Raw genomic sequence first — 23,022 nt, 5'->3', positions numbered from 1 at the left:
AACTCTACCTGTTGTTATTCTTTATTACAGAATACAGTTTTCACTTTGCGCCTCTTACATTAGATACATTCTTACAGGACTCCTCCTTCCATTGAAAACCCCCATGTTGTATTGCTGTACAATATCTCAGATGGTGCTGCAGACAGAGATTCCCAGTCAGTCTTACAACTTCACATTTGGGCCTCCATGATGACAGCTCTTCGTCATGGTTCAATATAAATCGGCTACAAAAACGAAAAGCAGCTGTGCAGGACACATGGTTATTCTTCCGGCTCTTGTTAACAGACAGCATTACAAACCGCTCAGGGCTACTGTATGAGGAGATGGACGGCATTAAAGGGTAACTGTTTCTGAAAATATGGCAACTGTCTCAGGCATGACACCAGCCGCTTACATGAATGTAAATCAATTATAGGTTAAGAAAAGCATTAATCACTTGTTTCAAAACAGTCTTATAACCTCTAAAGCTCCATAAGCTTGACATGACGTACAGCCCTTTTATTGAACTCGAAAGGGGCATAATGCTAAACAAATTAATTAATAAGGAATTGTCACACAGACAATCTTGGGACCTTCGCGGAGTGCCTGGGGTTTGGTAAGAGTTGCCCACTTTCCCCAAGTTATTTATCCAGCATGAATCTCAGTATTTGTTTAGTGAGTACTGTGCTATCATAATCAATGCAAATTATGGCCACATTAACATAACAAATTGTAACATAACCAAAGTATCCTAACAGGTTAAATGCTGCTCTCTATGAACACGAATATTTTCAGACATTTGGAATGAAGAGCGAGCTGCTGTATGAGTCTTTGTCCTCCTCTTGACTATCGCTCTTTTGATCCTCCAGAAGTTTATCAAGGAGATTCGGTGTCTCCGTCTCTACTGGATCTTCATCCAGACACCGGCCTTGTGGCTCAGGGAGCTGGTGTTCCGGGCGCTGCAGGAGGTCCAGTATCTGTGGATGAGGATGATCAACACCCTGAGCCTCCAGCTGAGGGATCATGGTGGTCAAAGACATGGACAAGGGCATGTGGACCAGAGGTGACCCAGGCTGGGAGGCAAACTGGACTGGGTTTGGCATGGTAGATATGGTGGTGATGGGCTGTGCCCAGGGGAGGTAGGTCAACCCGGAGTCTGAGTGCTCCATCTGAGGGAGGGAGCCTGGTGCTGGGGCTACAGGTATGGTCTGAAACAACAAAAATGGCTTAAATATTATTGCTGATCCCAAGGAAACTAAAACTAGAAAAGATGCTTCATGTGGATCGAGAAATGAGGATACTGGACACCAGGAATCTTTCTCTTTCTAACCCCTCTAGAAAGAGGGATTTAGTCGACGTACCAGGCAAAAGTTTAAGCACACCTTTGTCATGCAGTTTTCTCCTACTCACCCCAAAGTTAGTCAGAAGTGGTGTGTGTGTGTAGGTCAGCATGGTGTAGCTGGGACACAGAGTCTGCATGTACACATCAGCAGTGAGGCTGGAGGTTGCTGAGTAGGCCAGAGTCTGAGCCGAAGGGTCTAGTTGGTTGTAATCAGTGGGAGACCAGGACGCATGCTGCTGGCTTGTAGCAGGTGGTGCAGCTCTCCATCCTGCGCACTGCAGCCCTCCATCGCTGACTGCAGTCGACAGCTCAGGTGAGGAGACACCGTCAACATCAGAGCCAAATGTGCCTGATTTTGGAAGATAATTTTGCATGTGAGTCTTCAAAGACAAGCAGAGACACAGTCTTTACTTACAGGAATCAATTTGGTAGGTGATACGGCTGTTAAGAATGAACATGTACCTTGTGTGTATGTTGACTGGTCGTTGTGCGTGACCACATCCTGAAAAACCAGATTAAAAAAGCAAGTTGAGCATGTCAACAATTTGCAGTAGAATCATAACCACATGTTGCTTCCATAGACCTAATTTACACTACAATGTTGATATATAAATATGCAGTGTTTAGACTGATACCCATCAAGTCCAGGTGTTGAGCAGCTGCTGCATCAAGAATATAATTGAAACGTGTTTGTGTGTGTTACAGAATTTGTTAGTGTAGGGTTCGTCTTGTGCAAAATCATCTTCATTAAGTGATTTATGTGTAACTAAAGCTACACTTTGTAAGTATGCGATAAATTGATCTGTTTCTTAAAGGAAAACCAGAGCACTTTTAAACAGCCAGGCCAAATAGATACAACTCAAGTTAAAGTTTGTATTCCATAGCTGTAACCTTGGGGCAGAGCTGATTATATATGTAATTGTCAAAACTATTTATGGCTATATGGCACAGTTTATATCATTACATTAGTGCACATTTATGTATACACCTGGAAATGGATATGGTCAATTTTGAGATTTTGGGTTATTTTGTTGCATGTCTTCTTTCAGACTGGTGGAAAGAAAAAACCCAAAAAACACATTTAGGTGTTTATTTTACTACATTTTGTCTGTTTCTGTCAAAGATTTCTCCTATAGTCACCAAAAGTTAGGATTAGATAATACCTCATTTGCATATTTTAAACATAACATTTAAGAAAACTTGTCATACATCAAAGAATTATCTTAATATAAGAAATCAACTGGGGAAGTTTCATAGTGATGTACAGTATGTAGTATATCACATCATGTAGATCTGAACAAGGCAGAAAACAATGGATGCATGTTTTCCATACACCACAATTTACTGGAAACCCCCGAACTGTAATTTAATAATTGATCAGAATGTGAGTGTACATCATTCCCTGGAGGCACAACGGACACAGTTGCCTCGCTGAGAGATAGGGTGGAGTCCACACCCACCCATATACAGAGGTACATTAGGAAGACTGTTTACACTTCTCAGAACGAACAAAGATCTGACAAGTTATGTTTATTTTTCGAAAAAGGTCCCACACTGAGGTTTAACAAAAATGTTCACCTATTTTACGGTAATACAATGCTGACATGCCCATATCAACTTTGAACTTGTTAATGGCCAGAATAACTGTTTCTCCTGTTTCTTTAAGATATCTGTTATTTTTACAGTGTAACAGAAAAGGGGCAGACCCCTCATTCCATGACTGAATGCACTCTCAGCTGCAGCTAATATGAAGCTCATATAAAGCTAATATGAAGCTAATATGACGCTTCAGAAGTCTGAGGTCTTCAAATCTACTTGGAATATTCCTTTTTGGTGCAAAATCCCCACTTTGTGATTCAGTCCTTTATTTACTTATTTGTTGACAGCTCAACAACACTGTCTATGAAGCACAAAGAGGGAATTTGGGAAACACTGTAACTTATATAGAATATACAAAGTTGATTTGAAGTCAGACTGCTGAAGCCGATGAGTTTCAGTTGAACATACATTGTCTTGTCCAGTGTAATATCATCCAGGGGTTGAGACTGAGAGTTCGTTCTTGATCTTAAAGGCCACATATTGTAAAAAGTGAGATAACATGTCTTTTTTTTAATTATAAAGCAGTTGGAGGTGCTATATAAATACTGTGAAAATACCAAAACGCTCAGTCCACAGAGAAATGCACACAGCCTGTATTCAGAAACTGTGCCTTTAAATGAGCCGTCAGGACTACTGTACAGTTGTGATGTCACAGCTATACCATATATAGGTAGAAAGTATCACCTTTAGTAGTTGGTAAGAAGGGAATAGAGTTTTGATTGTCGCACCTGTCATATATGCTTGGATTTTATAGCTTAAGTGAGCAGTAACAGGATGTAGACAGAGCCACACTTACAATGACTGATCCATTTCTGTTTGGTTTTATACATTTGTTTAATTCACTCTCCCTCCAATCGTCACAAATAGCAAAACTGTCAACTTCAGAACAATGGCGATATAGCTGCAGGACATTATGGTTTATTGTGCAGGAACCAGTGTCTCTGACTTGACCATATCCTAAATGAATGCCGTTGGTTGTTAAACATAAGATCTAGATTAAAGCCCTCTCTCTCTCTCTGATTCTGAGGGGTGACATCAAGAGCTTGCAAGTTTGCAACAGTCTTTCCACGTTTACACTTTGCTGTTCTTGAGCTTTCCTTCATATTACATGATCTTCCTCAATGCGACCTGACAACAAAAGACAATATCTACAGATGTGTCAGCTGCAGGAAACAGTGAGCCGACCAGGAATTAGTATAATTTCAAACCTGAACTGTTGACGATTAACTAACATTGATAGGATCAGGTGCTTCGCTAGCTAGTGAAAAAATCCGGGGCTGTAGTCCAGACTTTAGAGTTCTTTTCAGACGGGGGTTTCGCCCTGAGACATTTTTTAAATTGGGCTGATGAACATGCAATTGTGACGTAGTTTGATAGGGAAAGACCAATGGTCATTTGTGACTCCGGGGCAGGTCTACTGAGTAGGTTAATGTTTCTGTTAAGGATAGGAAAGGTCAGCACAGACCCCAGCGGCAGAATGAGACATAGGAACAGCCTACAGCCTCACAAACACTGACATGCACCGACCTGATGTTAAGTGGACCGGGCTGAATCCACTGCAGGTCTGAAACTGTGCAAACTAGAAACCATCACTGCTCCGAAGCACGTTTTCTCTCCTGACCCTGTGTTTGGGTTTAACCAGTGACCCGTTAACTGGACACTTTCAGCTGAAAGTCAGTCTGCTTTAGTTTAATTCAAAGTTATCAAGTCAGTCAGCTTTAAGTGTGATTCTGAAGTTATCAAGTCAGTCTGATTTAAGTTTGATTCTGAAGTTAACAAGTCAGTCTGCTTTAAGTTTGATTCTGAAGTTATCAAGTCAGTCTGCTTTAAGTTTGATTCTGAAGTTAACAAGTCAGTCTGCTTTAAGTTTGATTCTGAAGTTATCAAGTCAGTCAGCCTTAAGTGTGATTCTGAAGTTATCAAGTCAGTCTGCTTTAAGTTTGATTCTGAAGTTATCAAGTCAGTCAGCTTTAAGTGTGATTCTGAAGTTATCAAGTCAGTCTGATTTAAGTTTGATTCTGAAGTTAACAAGTCAGTCTGCTTTAAGTTTGATTCTGAAGTTATCAAGTCAGTCTGCTTTAAGTTTGATTCTGAAGTTAACAAGTCAGTCTGCTTTAAGTTTGATTCTGAAGTTATCAAGTCAGTCAGCCTTAAGTGTGATTCTGAAGTTATCAAGTCAGTCTGATTTAAGTTTGATTCTGAAGTTAACAAGTCAGTCTGCTTTAAGTTTGATTCTGAAGTTTTCAAGTCAGTCTGTTTTAAGTTTGATTCAAAAGTTATCAAGTCAGTGTGCTTTAAGTTTGTTTATGAAGTTTAGAGTTTAGAAAGTATCACCTTTAGTAGTTGGTAAGAAGGGAATAGAGTTTTGATTGTCGCACCTGTCATACAGTATATGCTTGGATTTTATAGCTTAAGTGAGCAGTAACAGGATGTAGACAGAGCCACACTTACAATGACTGATCCATTTCTGTTTGGTTTTATACATTTGTTTAATTCACTTTCCCTCCAATCGTCACAAATAGCAAAACTGTCAACTTCAGAACAATGGCGATATAGCTGCAGGACATTATGGTTTATTGTGCAGGAACCAGTGTCTCTGACTTGACCATATCCTAAATGAATGCCGTTGGTTGTTAAACATAAGATCTAGATTAAAGCCCTCTCTCTCTCTCTGATTCTGAGGGGTGACATCAAGAGCTTGCAAGTTTGCAACAGACTTCACACATTTACACTTTGCTGTTCTAGAGCATTCCTTCATATTACATGATCTTCCTCAATGCGACCTGACAACAAAAGACAATTTCTACGGATGTGTCGACCAGGAATTAGTATAATTTCAAACCTGAACTGTTGACGATTAATTAACATTGATAGGATCAGGTGTGTTGCTAGCTAGTGAAAACATCCGGGGCTGTAGTCCAGACGTTAGAGTTCTTTTCAGACGGGGGTTTCGCCCTGAGACATTTTTTAAATTGGGCTGATAAACATGCAATTGTGACGTAGTTTGAGAGGGAAAGACCAATGGTCATTTGTGACTCCGGGGCAGGTCTACTGAGTAGGTTAATGTTTCTGTTAAGGATAGGAAAGGTCAGCACAGACCCCAGCGGCAGAATGAGACATAGGAACAGCCTACAGCCTCACAAACACTGACATGCACCGACCTGATGTTAAGTGGACCGGGCTGAATCCACTGCAGGTCTGAAACTGTGCAAACTAGAAGAAATCACTGCTCCGACGCCCGTTTTTTCTCCTGACCCTGTGTTTGGGTTTAACCAGTGACCCGTTAACTGGACACTTTCAGCTGAGTGTCTATGTGTCTATGGTTGCCATAGTGACCCTACGTGTTAAAAACAGAAATAGAATAGCAGCCTTTATGTTAACTTTTTCATTACAATGTGAAACATAACGTCACCTACCTGATGAGTCTTCATAGTTTAGTTTGAGTAAATGTGTCAGTGGAGTTTAGTTTGTTGCTTGTTGTTACGTTAAACAGGGGAGCGAGTTCTTCCTAATAATAACTACTGTATTTGTAATTAGTTTTCTAAATAAATGGTTTTGTCTTGGAAACCTGCTTGTGTGAACACGTGTGTGTGTATAATTGTATTCAGCACTTAAAAAACATAGCCCTTCTTATGCCTTCGTAGTTATGCCGTTGTGGAAAAATAAATGAAAGTTATAAGAGATTAACTCGGGGCTCCGCCAGCCACAAACCTGTTAACCTGGTGTGGTAAAACAGATCTCCTTTGTATACAGTCTATGAGTATCTCTCTTAAAAACATAATCCTGTTTTCATCATCTGCAACCGCAGAGGCACTCAGCTGAAAGTCTCCAGTTAACAGGGTCACTCGTTAAACCAAAACACTGGCAAGTCAGTCTGCTTTAAGTTTGATCCTGAAGTTTTCAAGTCAGTCTGCTTTAAGTTTGATCCTGAAGTTTTCAAGTCAGTCTGCTTTAAGTTTGATTCTGAAGTTAACAAGTCAGTCTGCTTTAAGTGTGATTCTGAAGTTATCAAGTCAGTCTGCTTTAAGTTTGATTCTGAAGTTTTCAAGTCAGTCTGCTTTAAGTTTGATTCTGAAGTTAACAAGTCAGTCTGCTTTAAGTTTGATTCTGAAGTTATCAAGTCAGTGTGCTTTAAGTTTGATTCTGAAGTTATCAAGTCAGTCTGCTTTAAGTTTGATTCTGAAGTTAACAAGTCAGTCTGCTTTAAGTTTGATTCTGAAGTTATCAAGTCAGTGTGCTTTAAGTTTGATTCTGAAGTTATCAAGTCAGTCTGCTTTAAGTTTGATTCTGAAGTTATCAAGTCAGTCTGCTTTAAGTTTGATTCTGAAGTTATCAAGTCAGTCTGCTTTAAGTTTGATTCTGAAGTTATCAAGTCAGTCTGCTTTAAGTTTGACTCTGAAGTTAACAAGTCAGTCTGCTTTAAGTTTGATTCTGAAGTTATCAAGTCAGTCTGCTTTAAGTTTGACTCTGAAGTTAACAAGTCAGTCTGCTTTAAGTTTGATTCTGAAGTTATCAAGTCAGTCTGCTTTAAGTTTGATTCAAGTCAGTCTGCTGTAAGTTTGACTCAAGTCAGTCTGCTTTAAGTTTGATTCTGAAGTTATCAATTCAGTCTGCTTTAAACAGGGCATGTTCAGAGGCAGCAGGGCATGTTGTCAGAGGCCTTAAAGCCTACAGAGGACACTGGTTAGTGTTGAAGCTTTGATAGCTTTGGAGAGTTACTGTCATTGCACCAAAAACTTAACTCCTCTAATGTCACTTTAACTTCAATGCTGAGGGTCATAGGACTTGACAAATTCATCAGGAAGCATTATTCATTTATCCATCTTCAACCGTTTGTCCCTATCGTGGTCGCGGGGGGACTGGAGCCGATCCCAGCTGACATTGGCCGTGAGTCGGGGTACACCCTGGACAGGATGCCAGTCTATCACAGGGCACATAGAGACAAACAGAGACAGACAACCATTCATACCTACAGGCAATTTAGAGTCATCAATGAACCTAACACGTGCATGTCTTTGGACTGTGGGAGGAAACCGGAGAACCCGAAGAAAACCGACTCAGACACGGGGAGAACATGCAAACTCCACACAGAAGGGCCCCAGCCAGGATTCGAACCAGGAACCCTCTCGCTTTGAGGCGGCAGTGCTACCCACCAGACCACTGTGTCGCCCCCGGGAAACATTAATGAGATGAAAATACACAAACTATTTTCCATCTTCACATTTGGTCCTTGAAAAATGGGGACAATGAGTAACTGAGGGATGGTTCCGTTTCAATAACATCATTAAACCTACTATGATAACATGTGGTATGCCTGGGTGTGGTAACTGTAAAAAAAGTGCACTTAAACAAAGCACTTTGGCAAACACAAGGATTTCAAACCAAAGCTCTGTGACTAAACAATAATCCCTTGTGCATAATGTCAGCCTGCTGCCCTTCACATCAGGATCAACAAATCTGGAAACAGTCCAGACGATGATTTAAAGTGAGAAAGACATTAAAGGGACAGTTCACCCCAAACAGTGGTTTGACCACGAGATTATTTTCCTTGTTTTAAGATTTCTGGCCTTACTCATACAATGGCAGTGAATGTCATGGTCTGGTGTTCCTAGTGATGAGAAATTACATTTAACACATTAATCAGTTACAACTTCATCTCCCTTATGCTCTGGAAAATCTGCTGACCTCACTGTTTTTAGTATTCCTCTAGCATTGCACTGAAGATAGTGCCACTGTATGGCGGCAGGTTGGAAAAAACTTGCATCTGGATTTTTTTTCATTGTATGGAAATAAACTTATGGCATTTCTTTCTTCTTTTTAGTGAAAAAGGTCAACATTTTTGGAGATATGTTTATTTTCTACTTAGAGTAAGTGGTTGTACACATTTTTTGTGCCCTCAAATCCATTGTTGTTAATGTAAACTCACAGAAGACGCACTCATGCATGAGAGCGATGCCGCTGAGCTTTCAGGGCACAGCAGCTGCGCTCTGGGTTATACTTTTAGAACGTAGTAGTGCCCAACCAACACACCTTGCGTTTTCCAGGTCGTAAAGGATGCAATGTGTGTAGTCTACTGCCCCTTTGGGTTAGGAGAGGACACTGTCAGATAAATATGAAGCGCCACTTAGCTTTGCATAGCATACACACTACAAACAGAGGGAAATAGCTTGGCTCTGTCGAAAGGTAGAAAATGTGCTTGCAAGCACTTCTGAAGCTCACTCATTAACTTGTTATATGTTGTTTGTCTGTTCAAAACCTGAAGTGCGAAAAAAAATACTTTGTTGTCTTCACTGTGAAGTTGCTAGGCAACCAGCAAAAACTCCTGGAAGTCACTGTGCCCTTTCAAGAAATAGATCTGCCATGTAAAATCGCTTCCAACTTATCGTTTTTATACTTTGGTTTCTGGTTTCATTTACATGTTTAAATTTGTAGCACGCACATCACCAAGATGTGGTTCCCCAAATGTCGACTACTCCTTTCATATGGCAGGATGAACATGAACAGTATCACAGTGAACATTAAAAACATTAGATTCATTTAAAAACTTGGGGATTTAAACCTACAGTAGTGAGGCACCCCAGGGAAATAGATATTGGTCACACAAATTGGAGTAGGCGGAGGTTAAAGAAGCCTTGAATAACATCCAATAAGAGTTTCAAAAGCAACTTTCATGTTCCATAGAAATACTCTCACAGTGAATGATGAGTTTTATCAATTACACTGTGCAACCTATTAGAAGATAATATCCGACTTGGTAAAAAGAAACACTTTGTGTTTTTCTCTCTTGTGTTTATGGGGGGTTTGCACCGTAGTGTGTGTGTGTGTGTGTGTGTGTGTGTGTGTGTGTGTGTGTGTGTGTGTGTGTGTGTGTGTGTGTGTGTGTGTGTGTGTGTGGGTGTGTGTGTGGGTGTGTGTGTGTGTGTGTGTGTGTGTGTGTGTGTGTGTGTGTGTGTGTGTGTGTGTGTGTGTGTGTGTGTGTGTGTGTGTGTGTGCTTTGGTCTTGTAGGCGTAATAAATAGCAAGTGGGAGGGCTCTTTGGCAAAGCTGCAAGTGATTTTGCATAGGGCTCTGTGCCCAGCCCTGGAGCCATGCAGGGTATGGCTGTAACTGTCATGGAAAAACACCTGGATTATGTAAGGACAACTCCCCCTCGCTCTGGGATAGGCCCTGGGTCCCGACTCCTCACACCCTGATGGCCTCACAGGGACCCTTCTTTCAGCACTTGAAAATGTCATCAATAATTTGCTTGATCTAATGGGAGAACTGACTTCCCATTTAACAATCTACATCTGTCATGTTGCAGCTCCCACTTGACAAGGTCCACTTTCACAACCAGCACTACTGTATGCATGTGGATGCTCAGCCCATGCGCATATCTTTTGATCTCTGCAGCAGCCTCCATGCTGCAGAAAGCATTAAATCATTCATCTACATGACAGTTATGATGAGTAAAGAAAGTCAGCCTGGAGACAATGTAATGGCGATAGAAGAAGAACACGTTACTGCAACTGCAAATGCAACGTGTTATAGACAATACATACATCAAAGAGAACAGAGCCAAACCATTCTCACGTGATTGTCATGGAAACTATTCAAACTTTAGTTCAGTGTAAAACCTGGATGTCACTGTCAGAGCGCTGACAAGATGTCTGTGCTTCTGTTTTTTAAATAATAAATTTAAACACTTATTTCATACACTCTGAATGTGTAGCATATTATCAATATCTGAAATCCTCACAAACAAAGGGTTTGACATGTTTGATTAGTCCGACAGCTCATAATCCTGAGCAATCATTGCTCCACACTGTAACTGCTGCTTCAGGGAGTCCTGAGGACATTTGTGTAATGACTAATGATGCTGTGATAAAGGTGTGGGGAGCAATGTAGTGTCAGCATTCACAAGACTTTTTAGGAAGGGATTTTTGAGGATCATCAGAGGAACTTCAGAATCAGTACAGTATGTAAATGTATGCTGAACTATTCAGAATGCTGATCATTTTATACTTACATGTGCACCTCATTTGAAACGTCACAAAACTTAAGTTTGAAATAAAAATAAAACAAGAAACTGACCACTAAATGTAAGAAAAGAAAATGCATCATGTAAATGCATGTTATTGTCATATGTCCTGGCGTCCTCACCGCAGTAGGGGGCGCTGTCTTGGTGCCATGAGGCTCCAGACTTCTCTTCCTCCTCAGCAGTTCTTTGACAGGGTCTCTGACTCGAACACCTTGGTAGGGTCTGGACCTGGCCAGTGCTGATGGTGTTGCTAGAGAAGCCAGAAACAGAGAATGAAAGAGACTTCTGATATGTTGCTATCAATGTTGCAAAGGCATCATGAAAGTCTACTAAGTGCACTAGAATACAAATGTACTGCATGCATACGTTAAGAATATTGTGAATTTGCACAAACATGATGATGCAACGGTCCCTTTAACAATGAGAGGAACTTCATACATTCCATCCAAAACAGCTAAACAGTATAATTAATAAATGTTAAATGGGATCATTTCTTGAGTTAAATCTCAATTTGGTCACATCACCACTGAATCTATAATCGAGCCATAACCACCCTCTCTATCCATAGTTAACGAAAGCATGGGTAAATGGATAATTGTGATATTTCCTAATGACTGTGGTTGCAAAGCATCATAAAATATTGTGAGGGCTTGTAACTGCATGCTTTATAATGTTTTCTGCAGATATGTGATGCATTGTATATAACAGCAGTAAAACAAAAACCTCATTATAAATGATGCAATTATTCATCTTCTCACAGCTAACACAACCACGTAATATATATTTGGTTGCAATTTCATGTCCATGATGGCATCAAAAGTGGCTGCTGATGATTTATGAACCAGCGCACTCCTTTCCAGGTAACAACACCATCATAGAGAGTCTCTGTACCTATACACTTGTATTCCTTTGAAATTTTTAAACTACACAAACATCAGGTTTCAGTGTCCTGTTGAGCCAAACTGAAGGAGACCTCAGGCTATATGGTCTACCAGTAGGTCCAAATGTTTACAACCAAGGACTCCCTGCAAGTATAAGCATGAGCAGCAATCTGATCTGACAGTGAGGGCCTCTTTTGAATAAACTCAAAGCAACAGTACTGTACATGTGAGACAATGCCATCAGTCAGTATGGCCTGAGGCTACAAAGTCATTGGGAGTAATGGCATGTTCCCCTGCTGCACTGCAGCATTCTGAGCTCCTTGCAGATGGAGGGTGAGCGACGGACAGCTCTCATTAACACCAAATGAAAAAAAGCGACAGATGATCACTTGATGACTTTTTTTCAAAATTTCTTTATTGAATTTTTGCAGACAGGCAGAGAAAAGTACAAGTTGCATACTGCGTTAGAGCGTCTGCTTTAAAGCGAAAAAGAAAAAGAAAAAACACGAACATGAATCCCACTATCCTTCCCATCAACCCATGTCAGGCATAGTCACAGTGAATGACTAGGTAATTAAATAACGTATAAAAGTAAATAAAAGTAATAAAAGAAAAAAGAAAATGTGGGAATTGCTTTTATGCCTTATATTTTTAATGGGTTTCTAATCACCCATTAGTCACCCTGCTTTATTTAGACTACTCCAATATTTTCTCAGCCACCGGTTTGTATGTCATCTGACAAAAATGTAAGCAAGGATATCTAATGATATATGACAATCTATTTAACACTGTCAAACAGTGACAGGTAGGTGACTGTGATGGTTAAGTTTAGCTTTTGTGATCGTACTTAAATCACACTGGATGTAATCACGCCAGCAAGTTGCCAAACCCACTGAAAGAGCAATCTCAAGGATGGATAATAGATAATATCATGTGTTTTTATGTGGAAACTAACTAGTAACCAAAGTTGTCAGTTTAATGAAGTGAAGTAAGAGGTAGGCTACAATATGTACTCCAATGTTGAACTGAAACACTCTGTAACATTGTAACACTCATGTCCTGATGCCTCACTCTCACATAGATCTTAAAGTGACAAAGGTTAAGAAATTCAGTAGTTTTACAGTTCTCTCGTAACAAGTCATCTGCAGGTAATGAAACACACTGGCTTTTAGTTTCTATTAAAAAATGAACTCTTGTCCTGTTAGCTCAAATATGAACGAGAGACTTCCATGGAGAGGAGGATCCCGCACTGCCTTATTTAAGTCTTGGTGTTTGATGTGATAACTTGAGGGAAAATCTCTGCCAATAAAAACTCTACTGGGATTTTCACACCCAACCATCTCTAGGGTTTACAGAGAACGCTCCCAAAAAGAGAAAAGATCCAGTGAGCGGCAGTTCTGTGGGCGCAAATGCCTCGTTTTAGCCAGAGGTCAGAGGAGAATGGCCAGACTGGTCCGAGCTGATAGAAAGGCAACAGTAACTCAAATATCCACCGGTTCCAACAGAGGAATGCAGGAGAGCATCTGTGAACACACAACACCACCTACTTTCTACAGAGAGGGAACAGCAGCGGAAGACCACACTGACACTTTATTAAGCAGCATTTGAAATGTATGATTCACTAAATGTTGGGGAGGGATTGCAGTGGTACAGTTAAGTCAGAGGCAGGCCTGTACTGGTGTACAGTTAAGCAGGTAAAATAAAATGGCGTGTTCGCACATGCAATATGGTGGTTATTACGACAGTCTGGTTCACCACTACAGGCCTCTCAAGTGTCATGCATTGAGCATGACAGACACTCTTTTCGGTCTTTGGTCACGTACTCCCGCCACACATTGTATTTCTCATGCAGAAATTTATAATATGCCACAGCCCCCAAAATTTCTCTCCCCGGAGCTCTCACTATTGAGCCGGCAGGAATCAAGCGCGTCTCCCCTGGAGTTCAGTCGAGCTGCTACCTGCCAATCAAAATACTTGAGAGCCCTGCCACTTCCCAATGTTTAGTTGTGTGTTTGATTGGTGGCACATCTTCCACGATAGGTAGATGGGTAAATTGTGATACTAAGATAAACCAATTGCAATAAACTCTGGAGGTAAATCTAATCTGATCTGCCAGTATTGTTTTCAGCGCTGGGCAGCTTCAGTTACATATACACTGCTCCCACAGTGAATCAGCAATCGGTTTACTGGCAGGAGCTTAGCTCTGCTTTGTTTTTCATAACTGAAAAAAGTGGAGCTGCAGCTTACCGAGCAGCTGTTCACTAAGAAAACTGCTTGAGAAAGCACAAATATTGTTAGTGGTATGTGGACATGATCCAAAAAATAGCAACCAACAATTTTGACGTAAGCTAATGTCCCACCTAATTTTTTAGCATTTCCTTAAAAAAGGGGGAGTAACTGTTGAAATGATTATGGGTGAAGCTTCCAGTGAGATAGCAGAATTAGTAGTACGTTAGTTAGTCCCAGTGGCTAACCATGGTGGCAAACTGCCAACAGTGAAAGGAATTGCCTTTAATTTTGCAAATACTGCTTTGGGTTTTTACAGTAGATATTTTTGGTTTTTGAAGTAGTGTTGCATAAGGTAGTTATCCATTGTCATTGTTTTAGCTACTGGAGAAGCAGACAGTAGTGACAGGGAGGTTTGGCAATGTGGGCTATTGTTGTGGATTTTTTCAGAGTTTCTGACAAACATGATGAGCAGCCATTACAAAATACATGACTATAATACAATAAATATCAAATAACAAGTAAAAAAGCAAAGATACATCAAAATCTAGCATAATCATGACTATACAGTATCATGCAGAATATCTACAGTTATTTAAAAAGTCTTTAAAATCCTCCAATGAGAGCAGGACCTGGAGTTTCAGGTGTGGCTGTAATTAGTTCCAGGTAAAGGGAGCAATGGACATTCCTTATTTACACTAGATTATACAGTAAGGTCTCTATTTTATTATTTATTAAAACCATAAGAGACTTGATTAGGACTTGCTGGGTCCCTCAGAGACTTGAGACAGTCTCTGCCTTACAGACACACAGGAGAGTTAGTTTGTCAGTTTGGTTATTTCCTACCCCTTTAAGATGTCAAAGTCACACAATAACACATACAAATTAACCATATAAGACCAGAACTTCCCATGTTCTGTGAGGTAATATCCCTGTTTTTTTCAATGGAGACTGGTGACTGATGAGAGTGGAAAAACGGCTTCCATACCCCCCATGTGGACTCAAACTGAGCTGCTGACGACAAGATAAAGTGGTGAAATTAATCTAAATGTATCAAACTCTAAAACTGATATTGCTTAAATTACTGCTTTGAGGTGTAACAGTAGGTGTTCACTAATGTATGGTATAAATGGTATGAACGGTATGAACGGTATGAACGGTATAGACGACGGTATATGGGATTGTAGGAATTTTACTACGGTCTCACACTACTGTGTAGTCGGCAGAGCAGCTCTGACGTAACCACACAACGCACAAAGGCAAAACAAAAACACATCCGGCCCGCAAGGGAATATTTCCTGGCCCTTTGAGTAGAAGCCTATGTGAAAAAGTAATTCATGGCCGTAGTGGCCGATGTTGACTGCTGTCCTCTCTCGCATCTCGGCACTGTCTCTCAGCGCGTCAAATACTGGCGCACTGGGAGACTTGGGCACACGCTTCCTGTAGACACACAGCCACAACGCTCCACACACTCCCACAATTGTTGTTCTTGCGATCATTTAAGTCTGGTTAAATCCATGGTTAAATCACAACCACAATGTCTCTTTCTACTTAAAAAAAAAAAGAAAAAGGTTGACAGAAAACCAACAGCGAGAAGTATTTGGTTATTTCTGTCACTGTGAAGCCTGTGTTTACTCTGTAATAAGCGTATGTCAATGTGAAGCAAAGAATCTTTCTAACTGAACTGTAGTGGAGTAGAAGTATAAAGTAGCATAAAAAGAAAATACTCAAGTAAAAAACAAGAGCCTCAAACTTCTACTTTAAGATAAATATAAGGTGATATAATACTTTATAATACCGCCTATGCTTCAAATTATACCATGATACAAATTTAAGACCATACCCGACAGCCCTAGAGTTCACACGTTTTATTTCACAGTCACTGTGAAAGAGGGTTAACATACCATGGAATATATTTAATTCACATAAGGTAACATAGGCTTTCTCTTGGCTATAATAAGCATAATCAGGTTCTAGATGAGTAAATGTGAAAGACAATCATCTTATCAACTGAATCTGGAGGATTCTGCTCACTTTTACCATAATGACTGCTGAGAACAAGAGCACTCCTTCAAGTTACCAGCCTGCTTCTGCTCCCATCGCTCGCAGTTACAGAGAAGGGAGACATGTTTCTGCCCTCTACTTAACCTCTGCTGTTGAGGCTGAGGGTGTCCTAACAGTATCTTGTCCAGATTCCGATCTGCAGCTGATGAATCTGCCAGTAAAGGTCAGACCGGTTAAGTGGTCTACACTAGACATAAAATACAGTGTGATAATGTACCACGTACAGACAAGTCCATGATGCTTAACAGAAACAGGGACTGGAATCCCAATTGAAAGTTTGCAAAGCTCCACCCACCCTCCTTAGTTACTGTTGCTGCGCTTGGTAAGCTCTCTGTTCTCGCACAGCACATAATTATTTGTTTTTCGATAACGGCCGTCTCATCACTTTACAAAACAATGTGTCTTTGATTTCAGACGGAAACAGAAAAAAAGCAGTCTTCTTGTTTCTAGCCTGCGACCGTTTTGCAGATTTGATCGACTGTAGCTGGCGAGATAATTGAGCTAACATTAGCTCCACAACTTGGAAGGTGAAATGATCTTAAAGTGTCCCTCCAGACAAAATACTCTATGATAAATGCGTAGTTTGACATGGCTTTCCCACATAAAATGTAGACTTCTCATTGAGCAATGCTGAATCTAGCCTATATGGTGAACAGCATTTTCCAGGGAGAAAGACTTCTTTGTTTGACCCATCATAAGTACCCATAAGTAAAAACACAGTTTGTTACCTGTCCTAACTTCAGGTAAAGCGTACATTTCCATTTCTTATGCTTATATATGGTTCCCAGAGCTGACAAAAGTCTCTCAACTTGCCCTTAGCAATGTAAGTCAGTCTTTCCAAACCAATACACTGTGAAAGTTCCTTTATCCACATAAAGATCATGGAGCGTACATACACTTCCAACACAGTGCAATAGCCCCCTGGCTTGAAGAAACCCAAAAATCCAAAAGTTTGGTCATTTTTGTGTAAAGTCCTCTGGATACATAACCTGACTCCGCCAGGTGGATTGATTCGCATGATTCTCATTTGCTCGGCATGTGCATCTGGGAGCATCGGTTTGGAGATCTTTTGGGAAGGGGTGAAAATACTGGTTGCTGATTGGATAAACCATCTGTCTATCACCAACAAACGGGCCAAATCAACCAATTAGATCAACGAAGCGTATGACTACTAACAGCATGGGGGCAAAGCTCAGAAAGTAAACAACATGTCGGTAAAGGATATTTAGCAAGCAGCTTGCTCAATAGCTGCGCTCATCTCATCTGTGGAAGCCGCCATGTTGTTTACACTAAACATTCGCTTCTCTTTCCGTCACACTTAAATCCGCCTCAAAACCAACGCTGACTGGTTCGGATGCTTGGCAAACAAAACAATGGAGCTCGCAAGATCAGGATGGTCTCAGGAGGCTACTGAATATATACCAAGCACACAAAGTTTGGCAGTTAAAGGTATGACGTTTTAAACAGTTCTGACAAACATTTTATGACATTCTTCCAGAAGATTTTAATCTTTGAACTCTCAGAGACAGTGAAACAAAGTACCCTTTTCAGCCGCACATTAAGAACAGACATCTGGAATATTAGCAGACATATGATGCAGTTTGACAGGAGTGATATACATTCTCATGAACCATTTATATTGAACTAACCTAAACCTTGTACTATTGTCTGTGTTTGTGCTTTTAAAACAGACCTCTTTCAATTCCCCCATGTCAAAATCTTCTTGTGTATCCATTTTCCAAGCGTTCAATTTCTTCACCAACATATTGTAGTATTTGGATACATGGCCCTCTCTCCTAAATTCACAAGCATTATTTCCTCAAATGTTGATAACAGTGGTATACATATAATTTTTTATTGTAAATATTTAAATGAGTGTTTTCTAGGGACCGGATACCTCTGAGATAATTGATTGAACAAAAGCAAAGCTCCATCTACATAAAGTTCCATCATTTTCTGAATACTTTTTATATGCCATGATCTAAATTCTCCATCCTTTTTACCAGGTGCAAACTGTTCATTACCCCAGATAGGGGGTAATCGAGACAATGCAGGCCTGTCACAGGATGCCAAACTGAAATTGTATTTTTTAGAAATTGAATTTTTTTCAAGGTCTTATAGGTCTAATAATATAATAATATTATATCGCAAAAGCATAGATAGAAAGTTAATGGTTAATCTGGAACATATCCTTGCTCAGTGTTCCCCCAGCTATTAAAGAGGAATGGTATGATGCTGTAGTCAGTTGGGCAGCCATTTAATACCATCTGAGATTAGGAAGTTGAAGCCCCCCCCCCCCTGATAAGGCAAATATAGTAAGTCTTTTTTATCACTCCAGACGACTGTATAGACAATATACACTGTATAAACCGGCAGAGTATGGATTGTGACTCTGTCTTACACTCCTGTAACCGGCAGAGCGGCTCTGATATAACCATACAAAGGCAAAACAAAAATGGATCCGGCCTGCAAGGAAATATTTACTTCCTTATTTCAGATGGTATTACATGGCTGCCCAACTGACTATACATCATACTATTTCTCTTTAATAGATAGATATTGGCAAAGTGAACCAAGTGGGTCAGTGTTTCACTAACTCTGTCTACCAAGGGGTTATAATTTGTTTGGATTATGTCACTTAGTTCAGGAGTGATTTTAACACCAAAGTATTTAAAACCTTCGGTAGTTGTCACAAATGGGGTATTAATGATGCGACCCTGTCTTTCTTTTTTATTATCAAACCGATTTAGAATTGTTCATTTCATATACATTTTTAACAACATCAATTTTAGAATCCACCAAAATGTTCGATCAATGTCATCAGATTGGTAAAACTATTTTTTGCATTGGTCAAGAAATCTAATTTTATCTGCAAATAACGAAATACAATGATCTATCCCTAAATAATGATAACAGTGGGGACAAACGGTATCCCTGTCAGCTGGACCTTTGTAAACTAAATGGTCTGGAAACGTTACCATTCAGAATCTCAAAAAATTGGGTCTGTGTATACTAATTATATCCATTCGAGAAAAGGATTGCCTAGTCCAAATCTTGGGAGTAAATCCTTTCTTCCCAGTCTACGTGGAATTGGAAAGTGTGCAGCAAGGTTTTCACATCATGGCCCTCTGCTTTTTATACCGACGCACAAGGCTCCCTTGAGTGTCTGTATGAAACGCACCAGGCTCTCAACTGTAAACCCATCCGTGGCATAATTAGACGCTCTCAGCACTCCAGATGAGCGACAAAGTGTGTGCAGGGAGTAGGTGGTGGATGTGTCATACATGCACTGGACTTTCCCTCAGGAGACCACTGTTTGTGTTCTGTGCATCACTGTAGTAACGTTACAAATGCACTTAATTTAACCCCACAGATCTTTTCGTAATCCTAACCTAATGCTTTTGTTGCCTATAAAACTAACCATGTAGTTCTGTTTGCATTCACATTAACGATGTGTTCAACAGTTTTTAAAAACACAAGGAAACAAATGCTACAGTACGAATCTTTGAACTGAAACTCAAATGAACAGAAGTTGCTGTTGTCTTTCAAACAATCACACATGAACACACACAGACACACAAACACTCACCATCGCATGTGGACTCAACCAACAAAAAGGGGAAGCTCCACAGCTGTGCAGTGTTTTACTGTGGTGGAGGACTGCAGCCATTTTGCATATCAAGATTACAGCCTATTAGTAAAACACCGCCAACATCCAAATGAACACCTTCCTCTTTCCAAAGTGTCCGAAATAACAGCTTCATCCCTGATCCTGACATTGTTCCCAACAGGGAAAGTTGGCATACAGCCTTCGGTTCTTTCCTTCTGTTGATCATTTCTTTCTTCAACTTCTATCAATGTTGTGACATGTTGCGATATGGTGTAGAAATGACTGAGCACTGGGCACATCCACCCGTTAGTCAAAGTAATTGTGATAATCCATTAGAATTGGCCCAAAATAAAACTGCAGATAATCAAACACATTAAGATAAATCATTTTTCTCCCAACAACAACAAAAACAACAACCTTTGATCTACAATATTCAACCAGAATATTATTCTAATATGACATTGAGAAAAGAATTGTGTTTTTCTCATTGACGTGGAAACAAGGATAGAACTGTATTTGAACTTTGGCTGCTCTTTTACCTTCTTCAAGAAAATCAAAGCACATTTAAAATCATTCAAATCAATGGATTTGTTTTATATAAGATCATATAGGACAAGACACATGAAATGAGCGAGTATTCTGTTACATTTACAGTGAATCATGTAATTAAAACAGCAATGATGTGTTGTACTTACATTTCTCCCAGTGCATACTGCTTATCTGGATTATACCATATCACTAAGCTGAAGAAAATCAAAGACTGACGTGTTTTATAGCAGCCCGAACTTGGCTTACTGTCCCCCTGGGATGTCACAGCTCTCTAACCGCAATTCTCCCTCATCTATGTAGTTTCAGTGTTGATACTATTTAAGTTGAATCATAACTACAAAGGATACACCATTTCAAAAAGAAAAATAAATTGCCCAGCAATGCCAAAACAGAAATGAAGACATCTGGAGATAAAGAAGAATGGAATTCATTCAAATTTGACAAATAAAGGAAAAAACGATTAAATATCGTTGATGCAAATCATGTTTTTGTATATGTGACAGACTTCTGTCCCGGCCTTTCTTCTCAAATCCAGTTACACAGACCTTTAGTTTGTCTGAGAGAAATTAGACTTTGTTACTTTGATCAAAAGTTACCAAAAAGCTCTTGATTTCATTCATAAACAGAGTAAAAGTTGCTGTTTAAATGTACTTAATCAATTAATTTGTTGTGTACTTAACATGATACTGCTATTATGATATCTTTTCAAATCAAACGGAATATATTAACATTATGGGAAATAAACATGGCGTATTTGCTTTCTCAAGTTTCTATGTTAAGCATGGAGCTGGTTAGCCCAGCTTAGCATGAAGACAGGAAGCAAGAGGATACAGCTAGCCTGGCAAAAGTATCGGATCAGGGGCGGCCGCTGGTACAGTGGTTAGAACAGTCGCCCCATTTAAAGAGGCTGAAGGTCCAGGAGGCAGCTGTTGCGGGTTCAACTCATGGGGGAATTGAAAAGTGTCTTAAGATAACTTGAGATAATGGAATGGTAGTGTGGTGGTTAGTGTTGTTGCCTCAAAGCAAGAGGGTTGCTGGTTTGAATCTGGGCTGGAGCCCTTCTGTGTGGAGTAATGTTTTTTTCCTACTAGTGAAGGCATGACCTGCCCTACCCTGCCTCTGAGTGGCCTACAATGATATTCTTACCCTACTTACTTACTTGACCCTAACCAGCCTCACTCCTCACGGCTAACAAAGCCAATAATTGGCTACTAATCAATCAGAGGTGGAGTAGAAGAGGTGGGTCATGCCTTTGCCATAGTAGGATTTGTAATTTAGGGTCCTGGCCCTACCTCTGCATGTAACACCCACAAGAAATTGGTATTAATCTTCTTAACAAGCAAATTGGCCCAGTTTTCTGAAAATGATTTTAACCCATCCCAGTTGGTAAACTCCTTTTTCCCCTTGTGAAAGGTTCAGCCTCAGGATATTAATAGCTATCGCATTTCTCAGAGTAGAAAAGACCAGATTTAACATTAAACTATTTCTTTCTTAGATTTCCAGTGCAACAAAGAAAAACTTTAAGAGGAGAAACAAGTTATGCCCACATGCATTCACATACACCAGCATTCATTAATAAAAATTGGCCTTTTAGTAAAATGTAAAAAGTAAATGTTTCATAACCATTCGAAATAGTTCAATATGGTTGCCAGTATGTTGCGACACAAAGATGACCTGATACTCCTGCTAGAAATGAAAGGTAATTTAAGTCAATATGAGTTGGGGCTTGTTCAAGAAGCACTTTGTTCATAATCAGCACCACCACCAGAACTTACCAGTGGAGAGGAGCCAATATTTGAGTGATGTGAGCCCTACAGCCGGTTCTGTCTGGCTGCCATATCTGGCTGTGGTATTTTAAACACGGGTTTGCCGCCACTAACCTGTTCAGACACGTGAGTGAGAATAAGTCCAGCTTGTAGAGAACGTACTGCATAATCAGGAGATCATTTAAGAGATAAGAGGCTTTATTTTAGCAAAATACTTCAACTGGAAAAAATAAAGCTGAGTCAATATATAGGTATGGTTCACGTGCTGGTCAGAGATCACACCAAATTGTACAAGATTATCCAACATGTCAAATCTTGCACTGTCCTCTGATTGGCTGATCAGACAAAAGTGTTTTACGTAGTGACCCCGCCTATGCAGTTGGGGCTTTAGGTTATTGCTGGACGTAACAGAGAGAACTGATTGGAGTGAGGTCAAAGATCACAGAAGCTGGCTGGCCAGGGTTACGGAACAGCTTCGGGTTAAGATAAGGGGAAACCCAGAGACACTGACTTTATCACAACACCTGCTTAATGGTTCTTAAGCCAAATAGTCCAGAGGAGCTCACTTAACACTTGCCCAAATACAAGCCTCCAACAACTGCATAGCTCTGCAGCCAGGGCAGCCAGACCGGTTGTGGTTGCGGTTGATTTTGACCACAGTCTGAATACAAAAACAGTGCCGGTGTTTATTGTATCCAGTGCAGGTATTTAGCCACCAGTGTACATGTGCATTTAACTATTTAGGTCCATCTACAGCTAAAATACCCCGTAAAACAATATGCCTGCTTTTGCTTCCCTAGTGGAAACCTATGAGCCTTTGAGTGAGCAGCCAATTGAATGGGTGTTACAACTTGTTATCACTAGATATGAAGTGGTATATTATCATCTATCCAAATAATAATCTGGATGACCCGTCTGCGTTGATCTCAACTGCTCGACCACGGTGCAGTAAGATTCAATTGAATTCAATTAAATTTTTATTTATA

General features: G+C 40.1%; 1 protein-coding gene across 1 annotated transcript; it reads right to left on the bottom strand.

Moving 5' to 3' along the window:
- Positions 1-770: 770 nt before the first annotated feature.
- On the bottom strand, positions 771-20,432 carry pou2af1 (POU class 2 homeobox associating factor 1; the record flags this gene model as incomplete). The annotated part of the gene is made up of 5 exons (XM_083913340.1): positions 771-1,187; positions 1,390-1,670; positions 1,784-1,823; positions 11,063-11,190; positions 20,417-20,432. 5 exons carry the CDS (start codon positions 20,430-20,432, stop codon positions 771-773), a joined length of 882 nt encoding a protein of 293 aa, XP_083769466.1.
- Positions 20,433-23,022: the final 2,590 nt, after the last annotated feature.

The sequence above is a fragment of the Echiichthys vipera genome (assembly GCF_963691815.1).
Source record: "Echiichthys vipera genome assembly, chromosome: 5".
NCBI lineage: Eukaryota > Metazoa > Chordata > Actinopteri > Perciformes > Trachinidae > Echiichthys > Echiichthys vipera.
The sequence above is the reverse complement of the archived record's forward strand: the minus strand, read 5'-3'. Positions and strand labels throughout refer to the sequence as shown.